The sequence below is a fragment of the Eublepharis macularius genome, chromosome 17 (genome assembly GCF_028583425.1).
Source record: "Eublepharis macularius isolate TG4126 chromosome 17, MPM_Emac_v1.0, whole genome shotgun sequence".
Classification (NCBI taxonomy): Eukaryota; Metazoa; Chordata; class Lepidosauria; order Squamata; family Eublepharidae; genus Eublepharis; species Eublepharis macularius.
The window spans coordinates 34426668-34447997 of NC_072806.1; the positions used below are offsets into that span (position 1 = coordinate 34426668).

The window sequence follows — 21330 nt, forward strand, 5'->3', positions numbered from 1 at the left end:
TCCTTTTAAGTCAGGTCAGGATGTCAGCCAAATAGTGTGAAGCATCACTTTCGGGAATCCAAATGCATCAAATATTCTCCATTTCTATCAGAGATTTATCCTGTAATGTGGGAGGAGGGTAATGCGGAGGGGGAGAATGTGTTGCCAGGCATCTGGTATTCACCTGGGCAGTCCAGTATTTTAGGGGACTGTCCAGGAGAAATGTTTCCCAAATGCTGGACACCTATTCTGACCCTTCCTCTTCCCCTTCCCCCATCGCCCACCCTGGGAGCCCAGCCTCCTGCCACTGCAAGGCGCTGTCGCTGGACCAGGAAAGTGGTGAGCAGCCTCCTGTGGCTGCGTGGCACTGTCCAGGAGTGGCCAGTTGGCCTCCTGCTGCCAAGTAGCACTAGCGGGAGTGGCCAGCAGCCTGGGTGGCTTCCTGTAACTGCACAACATTACTTATGAGTGCCCAGGTGCCCAGGTGGCCTCCTGTGGCTGCATGGCACTGCCCAGGAGTGGCCAGGCACTCGGGCAGCCTCTTGTGGCTGTGCAGTGCTGTCTGGGAGTGGCCAGGCACCTGGGTAGCCTCCTGCAGCTAGTAGTACCACCAGTGGGAATGGCCATTAGCCCAGGCGCTCAGAAGTGGGTTGTTGCGATGGCATCATGTTCGATAGTGAGGTCATCGCGCCAGCTGGGAGCGTGTGTGTTTGTTAGTTAGTCTGCCCTCCCTCTCCCTGGGTTCCAGTATTATTCTGGATCCCACCTGGAAAACCTAGCAGATGATGATGCAATATGGCAAAAGATGATAAATCACAATTAAGCAGAAGTCGCATCATCCCATAATGACTGACCAAAGGAGTCCTCAGAATAAACAGAACCTGATGCAGTGTCTAAGTTGTTCTTTCACATTGTGAGCCTTTTTGGGTGCAGACCTCAATATTACCACACACACGTTTTCTTCTTTTTTCAACCCTCTTGGTTACCTGGTTTTTGCTATGTTGAAAATATTGTCCCCCTCTTAGTTTTTTGTCACCCGCACTGAGGTGACCCACACTGAGTCCTGGCTCAACACTTCCAGTAGAAACACAAGACCCTACATCATACTTGTGCATCTGACACAAACTTTCGTGTCTAACCATCCCTTCCCCCTCCCCACATACACACACACCCCTCATCACCCAAATCAACTACAAGATTAGCTTTTAAACAGACTTCTCGGGGAATCTTAGACCTTGACAAATTGGGGGGGGGGGCTTTAGGAGGAGCAAATCGTTTTTCAGTCTTCAGGATTCTGAATTTGAATGGCCGTATTTTCTAATTATTTCTACCAAAATAACCTAAAACTATTCAGTTTCTCGTAATTTTACCAAATCTCTGGCAAAAGGGTTGTGGTGTATAAATAAACCTGTGTAATCTTGGTTACATTCCTGTGTGGTGAAGTGGTTAGAGTGTCAGACTAGAATCTGAGAGACTCAGGTTTAAATTCCCACCCTACCATGGAAGTTTGCTGGGTGACTTGGGCCAGTCACACTCTCTCGACCTAACCTACCTCACAGGGTTGTTATGAAGATAACATGGAGAGGAAGAGAACAACGTATGTCACTCCGAGTCCCCACTGAGGAAAAAGGTGGAGTATAAATGAAGTAAGCAAACAAATAAATACAATAAAAAGCTAATTTCAAATCCTAACCTCTCCCCAATTTCTCCTAATTTCTTCATGGCTGAATACTGGAGCCAGTATAGAAATCAATTGGTTAAGAAATGAATTCATCTACCATTCTTGAACGGTGTGAAGTTAACATAAACAAGCGATGACAAGACCCCCATGCACACGGATTTTTATGACATACAACAAAATATATTCCGATGTGAAATGATAAAAATGCTTTGTGTTTCTACTGCAGATTGCTGAGAGACAGTATAATAAAGTCATTTCTGAAAATACCAAGTGCCAAAATGATATTTTTAGGCCCCATGGAGTCCAGGATTTGTTCAGCCCTGTTTTACAGTTTATTCCAGGGATTCTTCACTTAGAAGACCCATTATAGTCTTTTCCCTGAAAAATAAATTGCCTATCTTTTTCTGCAGTGTATCATCTGCAGGGGAACGACTGGACATATTTTAGTGCACACTCTCGGTTCATTCATAGCAACAGCATGCCCTAAAGGTATACTTCCCACAATCCACTGCAACTTGCAGTTCCATGGCAGACAGCACAAGGGTTCCTTGGCAGAGGAAAGAGTGCAGAAAGGGTTTCCTTAAACTAGAAAAGTCTCAAAGCCAACAGAACCACAAAGACCTCCAGAGGTCTGATTCCCGTCTTCAAATCGAGAGAAACACAAGCACACCCGCACGCGAACAAACCTTGCCATAGAGGCTTGCTAAATCAGATAATGGCATAGCATCTCCCAAAGCCAAGGCATGAAATAACTCTTCCAAACAGAGCCGCTTTATGCTTCTGAGAGCACGACGCAGCTAAGGACTCAACATCAAAGGATTATGATGCTTTAGCAACATAGTTGACAAACTATTAAGCTGAGATGTTGAAATAGCCACTGAGTTAAAAGCATGAGTTTTCTCTTTCACACCTGGGAACGAGCCCTTTATCTCAGGCTACGATCTCAGGCTACGATCTCTTTTGAGGAACATGCCAAGTTCCTCCACAAGCAGCCCCCACATCCAACCCCCCTCCATTTTAATAGTTTCCCAGTAAAAAGGCTGTTTCAGCACTGCTGATGGCTATCAGCTTCTACTTTATAAAATTCCCTTTTATTCCTCTCCCAATCCTGTTTCATGTGCTGGCTATCCGAGGCCTCAGATTACAGATTTACTTTCATCTGATTCCAAAGACTGGTCAATAATGCACCCGGTTGCTTTTAATCAAAGATTTACTTTCTACCAACCTATGTAAAGAAAAACCAAAACATTTTATTAAAAAACACAGATTTAATTCAATTTAATATGAACTAATTTGAATTGTTCTTTCGTGTAGCAAGCAAGATGACTGAATATAAACCTACCCAAACTAAAGGAGACAATCAGAGGGTAGAACTTATATTTTACAACAACTAATTCACTAGTTTTTCCATCATAACCATGAGGGCTAGAAACTTATTTCTGAATGATTCCAAGGATGCTGAACAGCAAATTCTACACTTTAGAAGCACAACTGCTAAGGGACCACCTCCCTCCCTATGTCCCTCCACGGCAGCTTCGCTCATCTGAACAGGGTCTCTTGCAGGTGCCAGCCTGCACATGGGCAAAATCAACAGCAACCCACCCACAGACTTTCTCTGTGGTGGCCCCTATCCTGTGGAATGGCCTGCCTGAGGAGGTCAAGAGAGCCCCCCACTCTCCTGGCTTTCCACAAACGATGCAAAACTGAATTATTCAAAAAGGCTTTTTACTTGGACAGGAGGGAAGTATTGTAGGGAGGGGGTGATGTTGCCTTGCATATTATCTGTTGCTTTGAATATGTACTCCCATATACTACCGGTGCTTCTTGTTATCTAATGTCAGTCCTAGAATTGATTATGTTCTGTTTCAGCCATTCTTCAACCCTGTACTGGATCCTTGCTAATGCTATGTCTTGTATTTAATAATAACCCTATGGCATTGTTTATGGAAATGTCCTTGATACTGATTGTACTAATCTCACACTATGAAATCTGCCTTGAATCTCAGTGAGAAAGGCAGACTATAAATGACATAAAATAAATAAATAAAAACTGTGAAACAACTGTACCCTATTGACTACAAAAGCTTCCAACTAGCTGTGCACTATGCCTAGTTCACAGGAGCACAAGAATGAGGTGGCAGAGAGGCAGTAGAACGGATGAACCACTTCGGACTTGGATCCAGTGAAGCATGAACAGAAAAAACAGGCCCTCGTAATTATTGTTTTTATGTTTTTGTAAGTATTTTAGCTCTCGTTTTAATTGTTTTAATAATTTTTTGTTGGTTTTAATAGTTTTAAAATATGGTTTTATTATTAATTTTTTAATTAGCCACTTTGGTGGCCCTTAGGAGAGCAGAAAGGTGGGGTATAAATCTCTATAAAATAAAATACGTAAATAAATAATAGTGCAGGATCACTTGTGCAAGCAACAGATATACAGCAATACAGAACAGTAGCTGTAATTACTTGCACAGTGTCTTGAACAAGGAGAAATGCAAGCTGGCATGCAGTAAGATTCACAATGCGACTGCCAGCGCTGTTTTGGCTTGTTCAAGGGCTCTAACACATACAGAAATCGTCCCCTGGAGCCAACTCCTACAGCACTGCTTAGGGCGCAAAAAACAACAACAACCAAAACACTAAACATGACTCTCCATGATAAAGGGAAGGTGCTGTATCATCTCAGACAGAGACTAAAGTACGGGTCACTTATAAAGGAGAAAGAGATGGTTCAATACTGAAGTGGTAAAATGGTCTATATCCCCTTCAAACTTCAACTGGAAGATTCAGTTTTACAAGGCAGAAGGCTCTTTCTATGTTAAAAATCCCTGCAAACAAAACCAGCATAGCAAGCCAAGAACCTTCCTTCATTCCTGTTCTTGTTTTGTATTTGAAGTGAATTTTGCTGCAAAGGGGCTTCCAAAGCTGAAATTCACCAGTGGTGGCCTGAAATGGCACAGCCTATTCTACCAACTCGTATTGCATATATGGAACAGACCAGACTGAGGGTGGGGACTTTGGGGAGGGAAGGGGCCTCAGCGGAGTATAATGCCATAGAATCCATCCTCCAAAGCAGCCACATTTTCTCCAGGGGAACTGATCTCTGTAATCTGGAGATCAGTTGTAATTCCAGGAGATCACTAGGCCCCACCTGAAGGCTAACAAACTGAGCTACCTGGGACTGAGCAGGCTCAGGTCATTTTGAGCGGCAGGCAATATGAAGCCTCAGGAGTGACCAAAGTCCAGCAAATACAGGGCTTGGCCTCCAGCCCATACCTACTCAACAAAGCAGGAACTGCTGCAGTTTCAGGCTTTCCTCTGACTTGCCACCGCAAAAACCCTTCGTAGAATTATGGACTCCACGGTGGGTAGGGTTACGTGTAGGGCTGAAAAAAAGCCCTGGTTAGTAAACTACTGGGGGGGGGGGGTGTTAAGTACACAGATTTCCATACTTACTAATCTGTGGCGATGGCAAGATTCGAGCAGCTCGGACAGGACCGTGTCGGACGGAGTAGAGTTCTTGAGCCTCGCCACTGATCTGTATGAGACAAAAAAAAAAACATTGCACCATCTTAGCACAGAGGATCCTCGGCCTTCGAACCTACTGCTGTACCATCTCAGAGAGGTATAAAAATACTCTGAAAACCGGAGAGAGGAAGGGGGGGGGGAAGAACCACTCAATATATGCGGTTATTGTTCTTCCAAGGAAGAATCCAACTGCAGGTCAAAGATAATTAGGTTGGCTAAAAAGCTTGAGGTCTGAAGAGTCAAATGCGCAGTATTCCACTGAAGAACATTTATATTCCACCTCCCTCCATCAAACGAAGGCTCAAGCAGCTTGTAAAAAGAGAATGCATCAAAGAATAGGTAGTGCTCAAAACACATTTTTTTTAAAAAAGCAGGAAGACACCACGATACACCAAAAGCATCTCCACATTACCAATTCAGAAACAGCATGGAATAAACATCTATCAAAAAAAGATAAAATTGGCCTCCCTCAAATGCCTTCTTAAACAATGCCACCTTAAAGTTTCCAAGATTGGTGGCCCCTAACATCCTACAGAAGAAAATACACTATTTGCCTATGACAGACATGTAATAATGTATGATCATCATGCAGACGTATGCAAGGTTCGAAGGAAACTGGCCCTATCATTTCCCCTCAAACATGTCCATTGGGGTTAAAAGGTGTGCATATGTGCTGATGCTACGTCCAAATCTTACCAGTGTGCCGCAAAGGATCTTCAGAGAAACGCGACTGTTCCAGCACCAGTTTTAAAACACCAAGCTTAGGTACTGAAAATGGCTAAGCTTATACTTTCAACAGAGAAAATACAACTGACTTATTGCTACAAACATCTTTCCTTGTACTATTAGGGTTTTTTAAAAAGGATGTTTGTCCAAGCCATTCTTTTTCCCACTCCCTCTCAAATGCTTCTCCTTTGCCATTTTCTTCATCACATTCCTCATGACCACCCCATGCTTTACAAGACTTTTTTTCTGTAACCCCTCATTCCAAGGGTTGTTTATCTGCTTTGCCTTCTCAGGATTAGAGCAACACAGGCGATGGCAGGCAGAGATCTTTCCAGATACCTATGACAATCCGGCAGCTGTATTGATTGCTGCTAGAGGATTAATAAGGTTGGGATGGTCTTAGCTGCAGTTTAACTCTTTGGGTTGTCTCTGTGATTACTTTTAGAATTTGGTGGGGTTTGCTGATCTTTAAGCAATGTTTGCCAAACTTATAATAGCTGAGGCACAGGGCTCCCGCTCCCCGCCACCAAATTACAACTGGAGGCAATTTTTACTTTTACAGCTAAAGAGATTTGCATTCAGAGTGCATGAAAATTGCCCACCCCAGAAGGAGCCCACTCCCTGATTTTACGCATGAGTTGCTGTTTTGGGCACGCCTCCTGATTGGAAAGAGGCAAACCAGAACATTTATGCATTCCATGCCACAACAGAAAGCCGCCATCTCTTCAGCATCATTGCACTGTGCGCACATGAATGATACACACCCAAATGCAGAGATGGAACAAAATGCATTACCAAAAGCTGATTAAAAGGGGCAAGACCAGAGCAGTGACTCACACAGAGTTGGAAAAAGAACACTCTTTTGTGGGTGGAATGTTAGTTAATTAACTTTTTGTGGCACAGTTATGGCTTTCCTGTGGCACAGAGTTTGGGAACTGCTGATCTAAGAGAACTTCAATAGATTTCTTAAAATGTTAAATATGGGGGAATTCCCCTTTGTTTTTCTTGTAGCCATTTATAAAAAAAAATCCCCCCACTTGTTTCTCATATCCCCCTACAGTAAAGCTTTAAAATAAAAGTAAAATAAAGCTCTTTCAGCTGTTTGAGCTGGTTTAAAAATCAAGAGTATAATTCAGGGGTCCAGAAAAGTCAGTCTGGCCAGCCATTATCTGCAGCTGCCACCACCCCTCTTCCCTTTCCCAGGTTCTGTGGCATGCGCAGAGAACTTGGAAGAGAACCAGAATCCTCTCTCATTTGTTCCGAGGTTTGGAGGTGAGGAACCACAGGAGTCTTTCCCACTGATCGGAAGACTCTCCTGCTGTTTCTTACCCTTTCCAAACCGCAGTGAAAATGAAAGGTCCAGGAAAGGAATCTGTATCCTGCTGAAGGACGGGGCATTTGGAGAGCAGGTCTGAAGACCCGGATCTAATTAATTTGGTCATTAATAGAATCCAGAAGAGATCAATTCAGAGTTAGTGAAAAAAGTATTTTCCAGCCTTCCTGTAAATGGCTCATCATGACGCATTTTCATAACTGTTTGGTAATGGATCCGTTATGGGATGTCAAAACTTCTGGGAAAATGGCAAACACTCTGAAGCAGAGTGCCAAATCATAAAGAAATTGAAACAGATGTAAAGAGCTTACACTTGTCAAACGGAGAGAGGGACAGAGAGATGCTGGCATAAAGAGAACCCTGGAATAAAGCTGGTAGAACAAGTGGTTTACAATATCAGGAAAGCATATAAGCTCTCACCAGGTGAGTGACAGCAGTATTACCCTATGAGGTCTCCTTGTAACTTGGGAGAAATGGCAACAAGGAGAAGCAGCGAGAGGAGGGGTAAAAGGATCGTTTATGCCTATGTATATGAGGATCCCCTCCTCTAGAGAACTCTTTCAATAAAGAAGCAAGAATTCAATCAAAAAGGAGTTTTGATTTAAAATAAAGATCAATTGCACACAAAACACACAACACACACACAGAGCTAACTACCTCAGAGCTTTCTACCTCAGATAGCATTGTGGTGATTTGTAGTTCTGAGCCTTCAAAAAGGAAGCAAGGGCAGAAAGCTTAGAAGAAGTCAGGGGGCCTGCGTGTTTTTAAAAATGCTTCAACTCTTAAAATTGTAACACCTGCAGATACCACTGGCTTAACCCTGTGGTGTTAGAGGAATTACAGCCTTCACAAGTATTTAATATGCTGCAAAAACAGCATCTTTAACCATCATGAAGAGCTCAGGAGTAAGCCACAAGCTTGTGTGCTCCCCAGCCCCCCTTCATTCCCTTCTGCCCAGCTCCCTTTCCCCTTTCTCTAAAACCATGGTTAATGTTAACCAAATTACCTCTTAACCAAGTTGTGCAGACCAAACTTGGGTTAAAATGGGAATTTCTGATTAGTATTTAAAGTTATGATCACTGGAGGAAGAGCAGGAGGAAGCTGTACATGAGAGAGGAGGGCAGGTATTAGGGTTACCAGTCCCCTGCTAAGGGTGGGGGATTCCTGACTCTCCCCCTCCACCTCCCCCCCCACACACACACTGCTTACCTGGCCAGCAGGGGGGAAAGGTGGGGGAATGCACCTCCTGGGGCATGCTCCCATGTGGTGCAGCTAACTCCTGTGCTCCACAGTGGGCCGATTTGGGCCCCAAATGGGCTGAACCAGGCCCATTTGGAGCCTAAATTGGCCTGCTGTGATGCGTAGGAGCTCTCCAGGGCCCTCCTGGCAGCGCTCCAGCATGTTGCGGGCCCAATCAGGCCTGTTCGGGGCTGAAATTGGTCCACTGCAGTGCGCAGGAGCACTCCCAGGGACGGCACAATGCCCTGCACGATGATGTCATTTCCTAGAAGTGACATCATTGCGCAGCCCAGGAGTGCGCACAAACACTACAACAAAGATAAGTGCTGGGTCTACCATCTCCCACCAGGAGGGTAAGGGGACCTGACAACCCTAGCCTGTACGGAAGGGGGGAGGAGTGCATGTTGCTACAGCCCATTCTCAATCTCAGAAATCTCAAGAGAAAAAAGACATGCACACCCCATGTTTAGCCTACAGAGTTCCTAAGAGAAACATGGTTGGGACGTTGCCACCCACCCACACACTTCACATACTGTAAAAACACCAATTGATCTGAACAGTAATAGTTTACACTGAGAAGAGACTGTTGACAACAGGACAGAGTTTTCCCCACCTGCTCTGCTCCCTTCTCTTCCCTATGGATTAGATTCTGTTCTTTTCTCATATTGTAAGCCACTTTGAGCCCCCACTCAGTGGAGAAAAGTGGGATAAAATAAGCCAAATAAATATATAAATAAATATTAGCCATATAAAATAAAATATTAGCCATATAAAACCCCATCCTTGCACAATGCAAAGTCTATAGGAGCATTTGTACAAGCAACCAAGTGTCAAACCAAATTTGACAAAGCCAGGACAAATTCAGCTTGCTCATTATTAAATATTCTAAAGCAAATTTACCAGTTGAAAAACAAATCTCTCCTTATAGCAAATCAAGTCTTCTTTAACATATTTTCCTGAAATTTAGCTATCAAAAAATACGGATTCAGAAAGAACTGCATGTTTTACTAATGCCAGATTATTTTTTTCATATTTTTAAATTAACATCTTGGTTAATGCCTTGGGAGAAGGTGTTGACCAGCAACTTCTCCCACCTACAGTGCTATAAAGAGAAATAAAGGAAAAAAGAAGACACACCTTGTGTTATGACCCTTTACTTTCTCTAGGGTAGATTTTGCCTTAAATCTTTCCCTTAACACCCTCTGGGTAGTTTGCTGCCACCAGGAATATTATATTCCAAGGTATTTTATTTAAATGTTCCCTTTTGTACCACATGCCTAAGCGTCAGGCTCCTTCGTGGTTCTATGTGGCCCTGAGGATAGGAATGGCAGCAATGGAAGCTACTCTGGGATATAACAAAAACAAAATAAACTTATTTTTTCAAGAAGCGTATCGGTTTCATACAAGTAGTTCTCGGTTCTTAAAGTTACTTCATTTAAACTCATTCACACAGATTTCTTCTAAGGCTTCACACACAGTTAGCTTCTTTCTCTAACTCAATATTTCTCTCACAGAAATGCTTAAAACCCCTCAGGCAGCACACAGCCAGCCTCTCTTTCTCTCTGACTCTTATTCACAGAAATATTAACCCTGCTCAGGCAGCCCACAGCTGGCCTCCCTTTCCCTGACGGAGTGTCCTTTCACAAACACGCTCAGTTCAGGTTCCACACAGGTTATATTTCTCTCATAAATACTTCAACATACTCAGGCAGCACACAGCCAGCCTGCCTTCTTCTGACTGAAACTTTGGCTCTCCACTCTCAGTCTCAAACTGCCTTCGCTCCGCCCACCCTCTCAGTCATCAACCAATCATATCGCTCACTCATCCCTCTCTTTCACCCCCCCACTCTCCACCTATCTCACCAAACATTTAAAGACACATGCACACATTTACCTGAAATCGTTACACCCTGTCTCTTTCATTCACTGTCAGTAGCACCAACTGGAAAGTGGAGGTGCCAGTGAATAACAGTAACAACAACAACATCCGATTTATATACTGCCCTTCAGGACAACTTAATGCCCACTCAGAGCAGTTTACAAAGTATGCCATTATTATTCCCACAACAAAACACCCTGTGAGGTGGGTGGGGCTGAGAGAGCTCTGAGAGAGCTGTGACTGACCCAAGGTCACCCAGCTGGCTTCAAGCAGAGGAGTGGGGCATCAAACCCGGCTCTCCAGATTAGAGTCCCACACTCTTAACCACTACACTGAACTGGCTCTCGAAGAAAATTATACCCCCCCTACCGCACCCTCACCCCTCTGCTGAACGTGCCCCTGATATGCAGGCAGAAGGGCCAGTGCCGCCCACCCAGTAAGAAGCTTTTGGTAAACTGTTTGGGATGGCAAAAGCTCTGTTTGTGCCAGGCCAGCAGACCCACCCATTGACCACTGTGGCTGATGGACCCTTTCTGAGAGCATAGAAACGCTTTTATACATAGAAAGATGCACCAGCAGCATCTCTGTGTGCCATGAGGAGTCAGCAGAGGGTGGGGAGGGAGAGATCTCTGCTCCCTGCAAAACAGCAAAGGGCCATGCTATGCAAATGAGGGTGAAGTCTGGAAATAAATGACTGGTTTTTAAAACTGAGCGAGCCACACTGATGGCCAAGGCATCAGACTAAGTGGAGCATTCGGTGGCCTTCTGCTGGCATGCCTGCTTGGGATTTTTCCAAATGCCAACTATGCCTGCAGAAATCCTGCAAAAGTAAGGTGGAGGAGCACTGAGAAGAGCTGCACATTCACCCCAAGGACTGTGGTCTTTCTGCACTCTGTTAACCCTGAGTTGAATGTATGAGAATATGTGGACGATCGAGCTGATTGTAGTGAACGAGCACTGAGATTGTCTCCAACATTTGACTCCTCTCTCTTTCAACTTTTCATTAACTTTTTTTTAATCGGATAGGGAGACCAACTTTATCGGTTCAAAATAGAAAAAAGGGTAGAGAACAAGTCATCAACTTCCTCCAAAGCTACCTCTGACTCTCTTGCAAATATTTCTTTCTTCCACAGTGTATCGGGGGCGGGGGGGATATCTCTGGCTAATGCAGGTACAAAACATCTTGGCCCTGGTTAGTGCATGCATGATTGATGATAATCAGATGCTAAGAATCACAGTATGCAAATTAGGGGAAATTTGGCAGATACAAATAATTAGAAAAATATTAGAGGACCCACATTGATCACAGGCAAGGAAGCATTGGACGTACGTGACAGTCTGTTCTTGGCAGACCCGGTCTGCGACTGAGTGGTGAGAATGAGAGAACGGATGCCCCCCGTTTGGTGCAGAACGCTGAGCATCAAATGTGGCTGGATCTTGCACCTCATCTTAGGCACATGTGAACTTTTCTGCCCTCTTAAAGGGACCTCAACAACAAAGAAGTAAAAAGCAGGATTTGTTTTCCAAATGTCACTGGCTAGCACGAGGCGGTGCTGCTGCTTTCCTGTCAGCCCGCCACAAAGGGGTTTGCTTACCGTTTCCTGCCATAGATGTCGGTGAAACGATAAGCATGCACTGCTGACACTCGCCTATTCCAGGGTCTGCTAACACCAACCGCTTTGTCTATGTGCTAGAAACTCAGTCAATGGTTCAGAAGGAAGACTGTATTCTGTGCAGTCTGGGTGCCACTGAATGCAAAAACAGCTGTCCCAGAGACTCCAGTTAGTCCCTCTTCCCCACTGAAAAGAACGGCCATGAAAATCATGAAAACCAAACAAAACTAACAAATTTCAAATCCAACTCAGCAATGCCCCGCTGAAAAACTACCCAATCACAATAAACATTTCATGCAACAGCAACAGCCAAAGATTCGAAAACATCATGAAAATTTTCAAAATGAACACCCCTAATCCTGACCTACATGGTCCAATAGTTTGACTTTTCTGTAAGGCAGCTTCACATATTCATATAAAGGTGCGTTCATTTGGGGAGCTCCCACTATAGTGGTAGATGTCAGATACACCTCCAGCATATCTGTCATGTGTTATGGATTCCTTGCTGCAGTGTGTAGTGTACCTCTGAGAACATGCAGAGGGAACCTGTTTTGCTGACTGGTTGCTAGCTGCTTATCTTGCAGGTGTTTTGGTTACAATTTCCTGGCAGGCCTGAGAATGTGGCCTTGAAGTTCCAGCACAGACCGCACCAACCTCCTAAGAGACTGAGAAGAGCTCATCCTTTCCCTCCTCCCCCTTTCCCTGACTCCCTGGCTCAGCGCGCCAAAATCCTAACGGGCTTTCTTTCCCACTGGGGGGTGTGGACTTTGTCCTATAATTAACCTTGCTTTGCTACCTTGAGTCACTTCAGCCAATGATCCTGTCTGACCATCTTGATACTGGTATTCTTCTTTAATAAAGTAACTTTAACTCATACACTTGCGTGATGCAGTGCTTGGGGGGAAATACCTGGCAAGACCTAACATTTTGGCTGAAGTCCTAAAAGTACCCCTGGAACCAGAGTCCTGAACTTTGCTACCTGTGCCATGACAGATGAAGTAGATAAGGGAGCTCATGAGATGCCAAGAGGGACTACCGTCCAGCCCAGCACAACTGCAGGGCTCCAGAGGCAACGTTCCAAAAGAGTTGGGGGCACGCCCGAAGTCAGGGGCCAACTACCTGAACTAGCTGACCACAACCCCCCAGGAATGGGCACCGCTGGGGCCCGACAGCCGCCGAAGCCGAGAGGAGAAAATGAGGCAAAGGGGTAAGCTGTTTGAACTGAGCATGAGCAACCCCACCATCGTGCTGGAGGAGGCACAGCCCACCCCAGGAGACGACGAGCCGGGAGGAGACGGCTCTGGCTCGACAAGAGGGAAATACCTGACAAGACCTGACAGTAGAGAAAAGTGATTTTGTTTCATTCCCAACATCTCAGTTGAGGAAATACAAAACAGTGGACTGCATCCTCTGTTCCCCACTCCTCGAGCTCTTCAGCAAGTCCCAAACCAAGCTGATATGTAAATCTCATAGGATGAACCAGAGGGGGAGAATGAAACAAAGTTTTAAATTGTTTTAAAAGCACCTGTGGAAAAACCTGTTCACGGCTACCATTTTGGACATGTTCCAGCTAAGCAGCATGTCTCATGTGGCAACTCACAAGCTTTTAGAAGTTTTTCCCCCCTCCCCTCATTCCTCTTTCAGGGCATCAAGGATGTTTCAAGACAGGTTTTGAGAATGGAATATGAGGCTTAAAAGCAGCCTCAGGTGTTTCCTTCTCGCCAAAGGGAGAGGCAACAGCCAGGGCTGCAAAGGGGACTTGGAAACTTGAGGGAAATGAAGTTACGCCTTCTGCTCCTTGCACAATTTGGGCCATTCCTTTCCAAAGGGGGAAGGGAAGCTTCAAGGATAAATCTGAATCATTGTTTTAATTCCTGATGACAGACTTTGTTGTCTGGAAGCATACCAGTTGAAATCCATAATAAACAACACAAAAGGAGTATTATTTTCCTTACAGTGCGAACAAATATTTTCCAACCATGGAAAATAGCTTTCATATGGGGAGGGGGAAGAAGAAAAAAAAGAAAGAAAGAATGAAAAATGTACGCCAAACCAGAAGAGGAGAAACATTTAATAAAGAAATCTCTAGAAAGTCAAGCGGTGGTACAGCAGCACACAAACTACATTTTGTTTCCATAGGACAGATAGCTGTGGTGACGGGGAGGGACGACGACACTGTCAGTTAATACATCCTCAAAGGTAAAAAGGTGTACTTGCCATCATTAAAGGGATGAGACTATAGCCAGAGGATGAAGATGTTTGGTAGCTAAGGCAGAAGATCTAAGCACCCACCCTATTGGGTTGTACAAATATAATGACTAACTGCCAATTTACTGCTCCGGGCAAGGCGTATCATATTGCCTAAGGCTAGGCCCAGGAGGAATTCTGTTGCGCAGTGCCCCAAAGGCAGCTTGGGCCCTTCTCAAGAACATCTTTCCACTTTCTGAACTGACATTGTAAAAAACTGATTTCAGTGCTATGGTCCAAAGAAAGAGGAGGCCAACAAGAGCTTCCCTAAAATGAGCTCCACAGAGTGGCCACAACATCCAGCATCATCTTGGACTTCAGTCACAAGATATTTACATCCCAATTGCCCATCGCCCAGAACAGCAATTTCTAAGGACCCCAAAAAAGCAAGGGGGAACCAAGAATTTAGAGCAGTAAAGCCAGGTGGGTCAACCCTTCACAACCAAGGCAAAAATGACAACGATGAGCGTAAGAAATCCTAATTTACCTGTAATACTTCAGTCCATTGCTGCCTTTCATACTGGTAATTCTGCGTTGTTGCTGTTTTTTTTATTTCCCCTTCTGCACTGTAATGGCCATGGCTGGTAGATTGGAGGAAGGAAAGAGACTCCAGTTTTCCAAATCAAAGAAAAGATGCTAATTATTTGGCAGCATGGGTTTTTTGAGGCACTGCCAAGACTTGCAGAAGTCTCTGTGACGTTTTTACGTTTGCCAACCCTAACAATGCCAGTCAGCTAACTACGATTGCTTCCCTTTTCTGTGCATCTCATAAAATGCCAGCTCCAAATTTTAATTTTCTTTGCCTAATTGCAAGACAATAGTCAAGCATTTTTTAAAAAAACATACAGACTTTCACCAGGCCTTCTGAGAATAATGAAGCCTTTGGCTAAGCATGCCATTTGCTCATCTTCACTGAACTGCTGCAGACATAACACGGCCTGAAGGATCACACACTTCCTCCCACCGAGGGAATTGCCAACAGAGACAAATGGTTGTAACGACCAACAAATTCTGGTCTTATACACAGCCTAGTTTAGCATGAGGGATATGAGACGGACAGTGCAGTCTTAAGAAGAGCTGCACCTTTCTAAATCAGCTGACATCAGTGTGGTGAAAAGGATGTAACTCTGCTTAGGATTATACTGGGAGAAGCGTGCCAGGAATTCCACCGTTCAGTTCTCACCTCTGCCATTACCTCACCAGGTGACCATGAGTAAACCATTCTTTTTCAATTTCTCCTGTCACCGATATGGTAATAAAATTTGATTTAACAGGGTTGATACAAATATTACTGAAATAAAGTATGTGAGCCTAGCAACAAAGCCCGTTGTGGGGAAAAATACAACGGGCTCTAGAAAGGGAGGGCAAGAAAGCAGGCATTGCCTCCTCCTCTGTGACTGATCCTGGCCAGATGGAGGGGGACTGGCCATTACCACATGCTCCACTCCTAATTCCAGCCAGTGAAGGGGTGGGTGGGCATTGCCTCTGATCTGTGCCTGATGCCAGCATGGTGAATGGAGGGTGAGCATTGCCTCATGCTTTGCGGCTGATCCCAGCTGGGTGAAGGTGTGTGGGGGGGTCACTGCCACCTGCTCCCCTCCTGATGCCAGCTGCATGAAGGAGGGGGCAGGCATTGCCACCTGCTCCATGCCTTATCCCAGCTGGGTGAAGGGGGGCAGGGATTGCCTCCTGCTCCGCTCCTGATCCCAGCTGGGTGAAGGTGGGGGGTGGTCATTGCCACCTGCTCCCCTCCTGATGCCAGCTGCATGAAGGCGGGGGCAGGCATTGCCGCCTGCTCCATGCCTGATCCCAGCTGGGTGAAGGGGGGGCGGGCATTGCCACCTGCTCCACTCCTGATCCTAGCTGCGTGAAGGAGGGCATTGCCTCATGCTCCGCTCCTGATCCCAGCCTGGTCTTCCCTCCATGGCAGCACCCTCTGGTGGCATACCAGGGTAGGAAGTGAGTTGTCTGGAACACACGCTTAGTCTTTTATATAGTAGGATACTCTTATTTATACCCTACTTTTCTTCCTAATAGGGACCCAAATCAGTTTACAACATTGTTCTCCTTCATCCTACCCCCACAACAATCCTAAGGTTAGGCCGAGAGAGACAGACTGGCCCAAGCTTACCTAGCAAGCTCCCATAGCTGTCCCATATCACAGCCTGGCACTCTATTTTACCATGCTGACTTTCAATTATGAAAACTCATAAATAATGGTGATATTCAAATCCTGATTAAAAGGGAAACATGATTAGTCTTAATCACATATAACATTCATACCAACACATCTCTTAACCATTGTTAAGGTGGACTGGAAGGTGCTGGCAAGTTGCATCTGACTTATGGCGACCCTATAGAGTTTTCAAAGCAAGAGACAAACAGAGGTGGTTTGCCATTTCCTGCCTCTGTGTAGCAATTCTATACTCGCTTTGTGCTCTCCTATCCAAATATTAACCAAAGCCAATCCTGCATAGCTTCTAAGATCAGACAAGATCAGTCCAGCCAGGGCCATCTGGATCAGGGCATTGTTAAGGTAGGGCAGGAATCAGAGAATACTGACAAAGCCTTAAGTATATATGTGCTTACATAAAGTAACTGCTGTTAAATGTAAAACTTTAAATATTCAAACCACAATTTGGAAACCAAAAGTACCTAGAAACATATGACTGCTTCTTTGGCCATCTCAAAATCCCATTTGTGCAGTGGATGAGCACTGCTAAGGAGCCAACATCCATTCATCTGTAGCTGAGAGATAGATCATGCAAAGCCTTTGGACCAAAGAAACACACACACACACACACCTATTGTTAAGATTTGAAACAGCAATTTACATGTACAATGCTGTATTTTTATTACACCCCTTCACCATATTTCTGTTCTGCTTTCCTTCCAGTTTCAACACTTTCAAAGCTAATCCTAGACATACTGACTATGTGGGCCTATTACTTTAGATCACATCAAAATGAATTGCACAAAACCTTCCTAAAACTGTTATGGACAAACCTTTCCTTTGTTCTAGAGCTCGGAAACTGGATGGCGGAAGGCTCAGAACAGGCTAAAGGAGTCTTCCTTTGCTTAGGGAATTCACTGGCTTAGAGGGCAGTTAAGGATGATCAGGAATAATAATGGAGAAGTGGCCCAAACATATATTAATCGTAATACCTAAACTGATCGGTGAGCACTATTGTTGCACGAACACATGAAGCTGCTTTGTACTGAACTGGACCGTTGGTCCAAAGTCAGTGCTGTCTACTCAGAACTGGCAGCAGGTCTCCAAAGTCCCCAGCGAAGGTCTTCCTCATATGACCAAATCCTTACGAGAGATGCTGGCGATTAAACCTCGGGTTTTCTGCATGCTAAGCAGACGCTCTCCCACTGAACCACAGCCACTCCTATGTGGCATTCAATTACCAGATGTTGAGTACTGTCCGGACCCAGCTGCGTCTACCAGCCGCTGTACCAGAACCTCGTCTTGGAAAAAGTGAAGAACCTGCTCTGATGACCAGGGAAGACGACCAGGCTCTCTGTGTTTGCACCAATCCAGCCTATTGCAGGGCCTGATGTTGCGCATCCCTATACCTTTCTGTGCCTTGAACAGGGGTCTGAACACACAGCCCAGGCTGGTCAACAGGGCAAGTCCAAGCCTCCTACAATCCTAGTTCAAGTCCTAGAACCTTTGAAAGCAGCAAGCGCCAAGGGCCAGCCATAAATGAAACCTCTTTTTTGCCACAGACATTCAAACACCTGCAGTTGAACAAGGAATGCCAAACAAGGTGCAGCTGTGGTCTGATTCGGCAGGGCTCCATTTATGACCGTAAGAGTGTTCTAGGCACTGTATGGGCCATGCGCTCCCCATAATCATCATCTTGCACAAGTTCCTAATCAATCTTCAACTACCTTGCTTCAGGCAGCAAGGTTTCCCATTCAATTAAAATTAGAAACAGAAACCCTTGTGAAATACAGGCAGCTTTAATGTAGCTTGCTCTCCAAGTCCATAACCTCTTCTTGTAATAATAATTTTTTTTTAAAATCGATGAGCACTCATTTCTAACATAGAAGATGCAGTCATCTTGAACAGATGCTTGGAAACTGGTTTTAAGTAGAAAACAATTCCAAATGATGTCTTGTTGTTACGGCAGCATCTTCCAAATATAAAACAGAGAAGGAGCCCCCACCCCTTCTATCCCCCTGAATTTTTAAAAAGATGGCTTTTAACCTTCCCACCTACCCTTTCAAAGGAAAAAAAAGATGAAGGAAAGGTAGTTGGATTCAACAGCTTCCGCTTCTTGTGCATCATAGATTAACACGCCACACTTTTTAAAAAATCCCCCAAGCTGTTATTGTAACCCAACTGTTACTGGAACCCTTTGAAGCAAATCTAAATGGGATATTCCATTTGCAAGTAACACTTCTGTAGTCGAAAGATCTTCCTGTGAGGGGACTTAATGCAAAACCACTCAGACTGGAGACAGACACGCCATCCGAGAGGAAGGGGTGAGAAGTGTTTCCAAGTTTGTATAACACCATTATAGAGGGTGTCGGCTTAGGAACTGTCATAAACACTTCATAATCACTCAAGACACAAACTGGCTTGCCTGGAGCACGTTAGTTTATTAAGTGCTGAATAGGTGTCCAGCTGAACGGAGAATGAAAGCACAACACTACAGATAAAAGTTTGCTTTAATGTGGGGCTTTTGCGCTTGCTGTTAGAGTGCTGGAGCTTTAGGAGCTCTTTCTGCAAAAAAAAACCCCTCTAAGATCTCTAAATATAGAAAGCGAAGGGATTGCTCTCGCAAAGCAGCAGCATCACACAGTTGCAGGGAACAGATTACGAGGTCTTGCCATAAGGGACAACAATTTCCGTATGTTGCAGGAAGCCCTGGGCACTCCTTGAAAGCCATAGGAGAGTGTTGGGTGCATTCTGGGATCCCCTCAATCTGTGCAGGGTGATCATGCGGGCCAAGAGGCCTGGCCAATATCCTGTTGAGGTGTGCAGGCCTGCGAATGCTCCGCAGATGAGTCAACACGGAAAGGAAGAGAGTCTGAAAAGGGCTGGAGCGGTTGTTTCTATGAGAATGCCATCTCGTGACACAGAACTTGCAGCAGTATTTCAATCTGGCTCCTTCCTTTGTCAAGAATGCCGCTGTACCAATGACAGCAGCCAGTCTCATCTTTTAGCTCAGTATCTTAGTGCCACCTAATGTTCATTCCCCATGATCACACGTTTGGCAGCAGCTGCCCTTTTCTTTAAGACTACCCCGTCCTTTCCAAGAGGATAAATTTAGGCACAACATTTTACTATTTCTTAATCAGTTACTTATTTAATGAGTCCCTCAGCCCAGCTCTGTTTGAATAGCAGGTCCCCATAACAAGCATTACTTCTGGAATTAAATGACTTAGTTAAAAAAAAATACCAAAGAAATATAGTGTTTGGGGGCACCTTGAAGACATTTTATTCATAGGCCTTTGTAAACAGTCTGTTGATGCATTTAATCAACACGCAGAGAACGGAAGCAGGCACGAGTACAGTAGATCTGCTCCCTGCTTCTATGCAACTGTCAGCTCATGTTTAAGTGTACTTGTATATGCACCATCCCCACGACCAGGAGCATTCAAAAAATGGAACTGCCAATCACAAGAATGGTGTGGTACCTTTGAACAATAACAATGATCTCCATATCAGAAGGAGCTGTTTGCATCTGCATATCAGAAGGAGATGTTTGCATCTACTCCGCCCTCCCCTCTCCTCCTCTATATCTGACCAGTTTCTTCTTGCCCTCCATGCATCTGACGAAAAGAACTGTGATTCTCGAAAGCTTATGTTACAATAAAATTGGTTAGTCTTAAAGGTGCCACTGGACTCTTTTTGATTTTGCTACTACAAACTAACACGGCTAACTCCTCTGGATCTTTGAACAATAACAATTCCTCCTTGCCTGAATATCATGTTCACAATCCAGCAATCACATGGAGGCACGGCTAGCACACTCGTACCCACTTCCCCAAACACACACACACACACACTCAGCGACTGCACGATCGGAACGTATGTTCTAATGACCCAGACCATTTATCTATCAAGACCAGCACTGTACGCTCAGACCTGAACCAACTTTCCAAGTCTTTCACATCATTCACTACTTAATGCTTTAAAGGGAGATGCCAAGTCCTCTGTTTTCCACCTCTGACAGACCAGGCAGCTCGCTCCCTATCTCTCGGCCCGCAATTTAACTGCAATGGTCCAGGCAATGGTCATCTCCAGGTTAGACTACTATAACTTGCTTTACGCAGGGCTTCCCTTGAACCTGATCTGGTGGTTACAACTGGTCCAAAATGCAGCAGCGTGTATCATCACTGGAGTGCCTTTTAATACACACCGGTATTAAAACACCGGTATTGCGCCAGCTGAATTGGTTGCCAGTGGAGAACCGAATCAGATTCAAGGCTGTATTAACCTACAAAGCCCTATGTGGACTTGGACCAAAATATCTGCGGGAACACCTCTCCCTACATGAGCCCCGGAGGATGCTTCGATCCAGCGATAAACAGCTGTTAATGATCCCTGGCCCTAGGGAGGTCTGCCTAGTGTCAACCAGAGCCAGGTCCTTTTCAGTCCTAGCTCCAACCTGATAGAATGCTCTGTCTAAAGAGACCAGCGCCTGGCCGGATTTGTTATCTTTCCACTGGACCTGTAAGATGGAGTTGTTCTGCCAGGCATATGGTTGACACTGGGTAATGCCTCCCCAACAGCTGAATAGAGGAAAAGTTGCCCTCCCTACCAGATGTACCACCCAGCCTCTGTTAAACATCTGTGGAGATGATTGGGTAGTGGATTTTTTCTTGAGAAGTGCTGTAAGCAGTCAGCCCGGCCTTCGCCAGTTGTACAGCAGTTTTCATATAGCTGCATGTAATAGTAAAAGTGTACAAGCCTCTGGAGTTTAAAATGGCTGCTGTATAGCCACCAGAGAGCCCCCGCCGTTGCTACATCCCACCTGGGAGGACCAGGCATGCAAGGAATGCTGCCCTGGAACGTGGAGTGACCGCGGCTTGATTGGATTTATTGCCATCCCAGCCCCACCGGTGCCCAGAGCAACAAAGGCCT

The 21330-nt window shown here is 45.0% G+C and overlaps 1 protein-coding gene across 4 annotated transcripts in view; it reads right to left on the reverse strand.

Annotated features, from left to right (window-relative positions):
• Positions 1-21330, reverse strand: part of BCAS3 (BCAS3 microtubule associated cell migration factor) — a 745665-nt gene that overhangs the window by 705881 nt on the left and 18454 nt on the right. For all 4 annotated transcript variants that reach the window (XM_055001162.1, XM_055001161.1, XM_055001160.1 and 1 more), the window contains exon 6: positions 5117-5198. In XM_055001162.1, coding sequence (XP_054857137.1) covers positions 5117-5198 — 82 coding nt within the window. The remainder of the gene's footprint in view (positions 1-5116; positions 5199-21330) is intronic.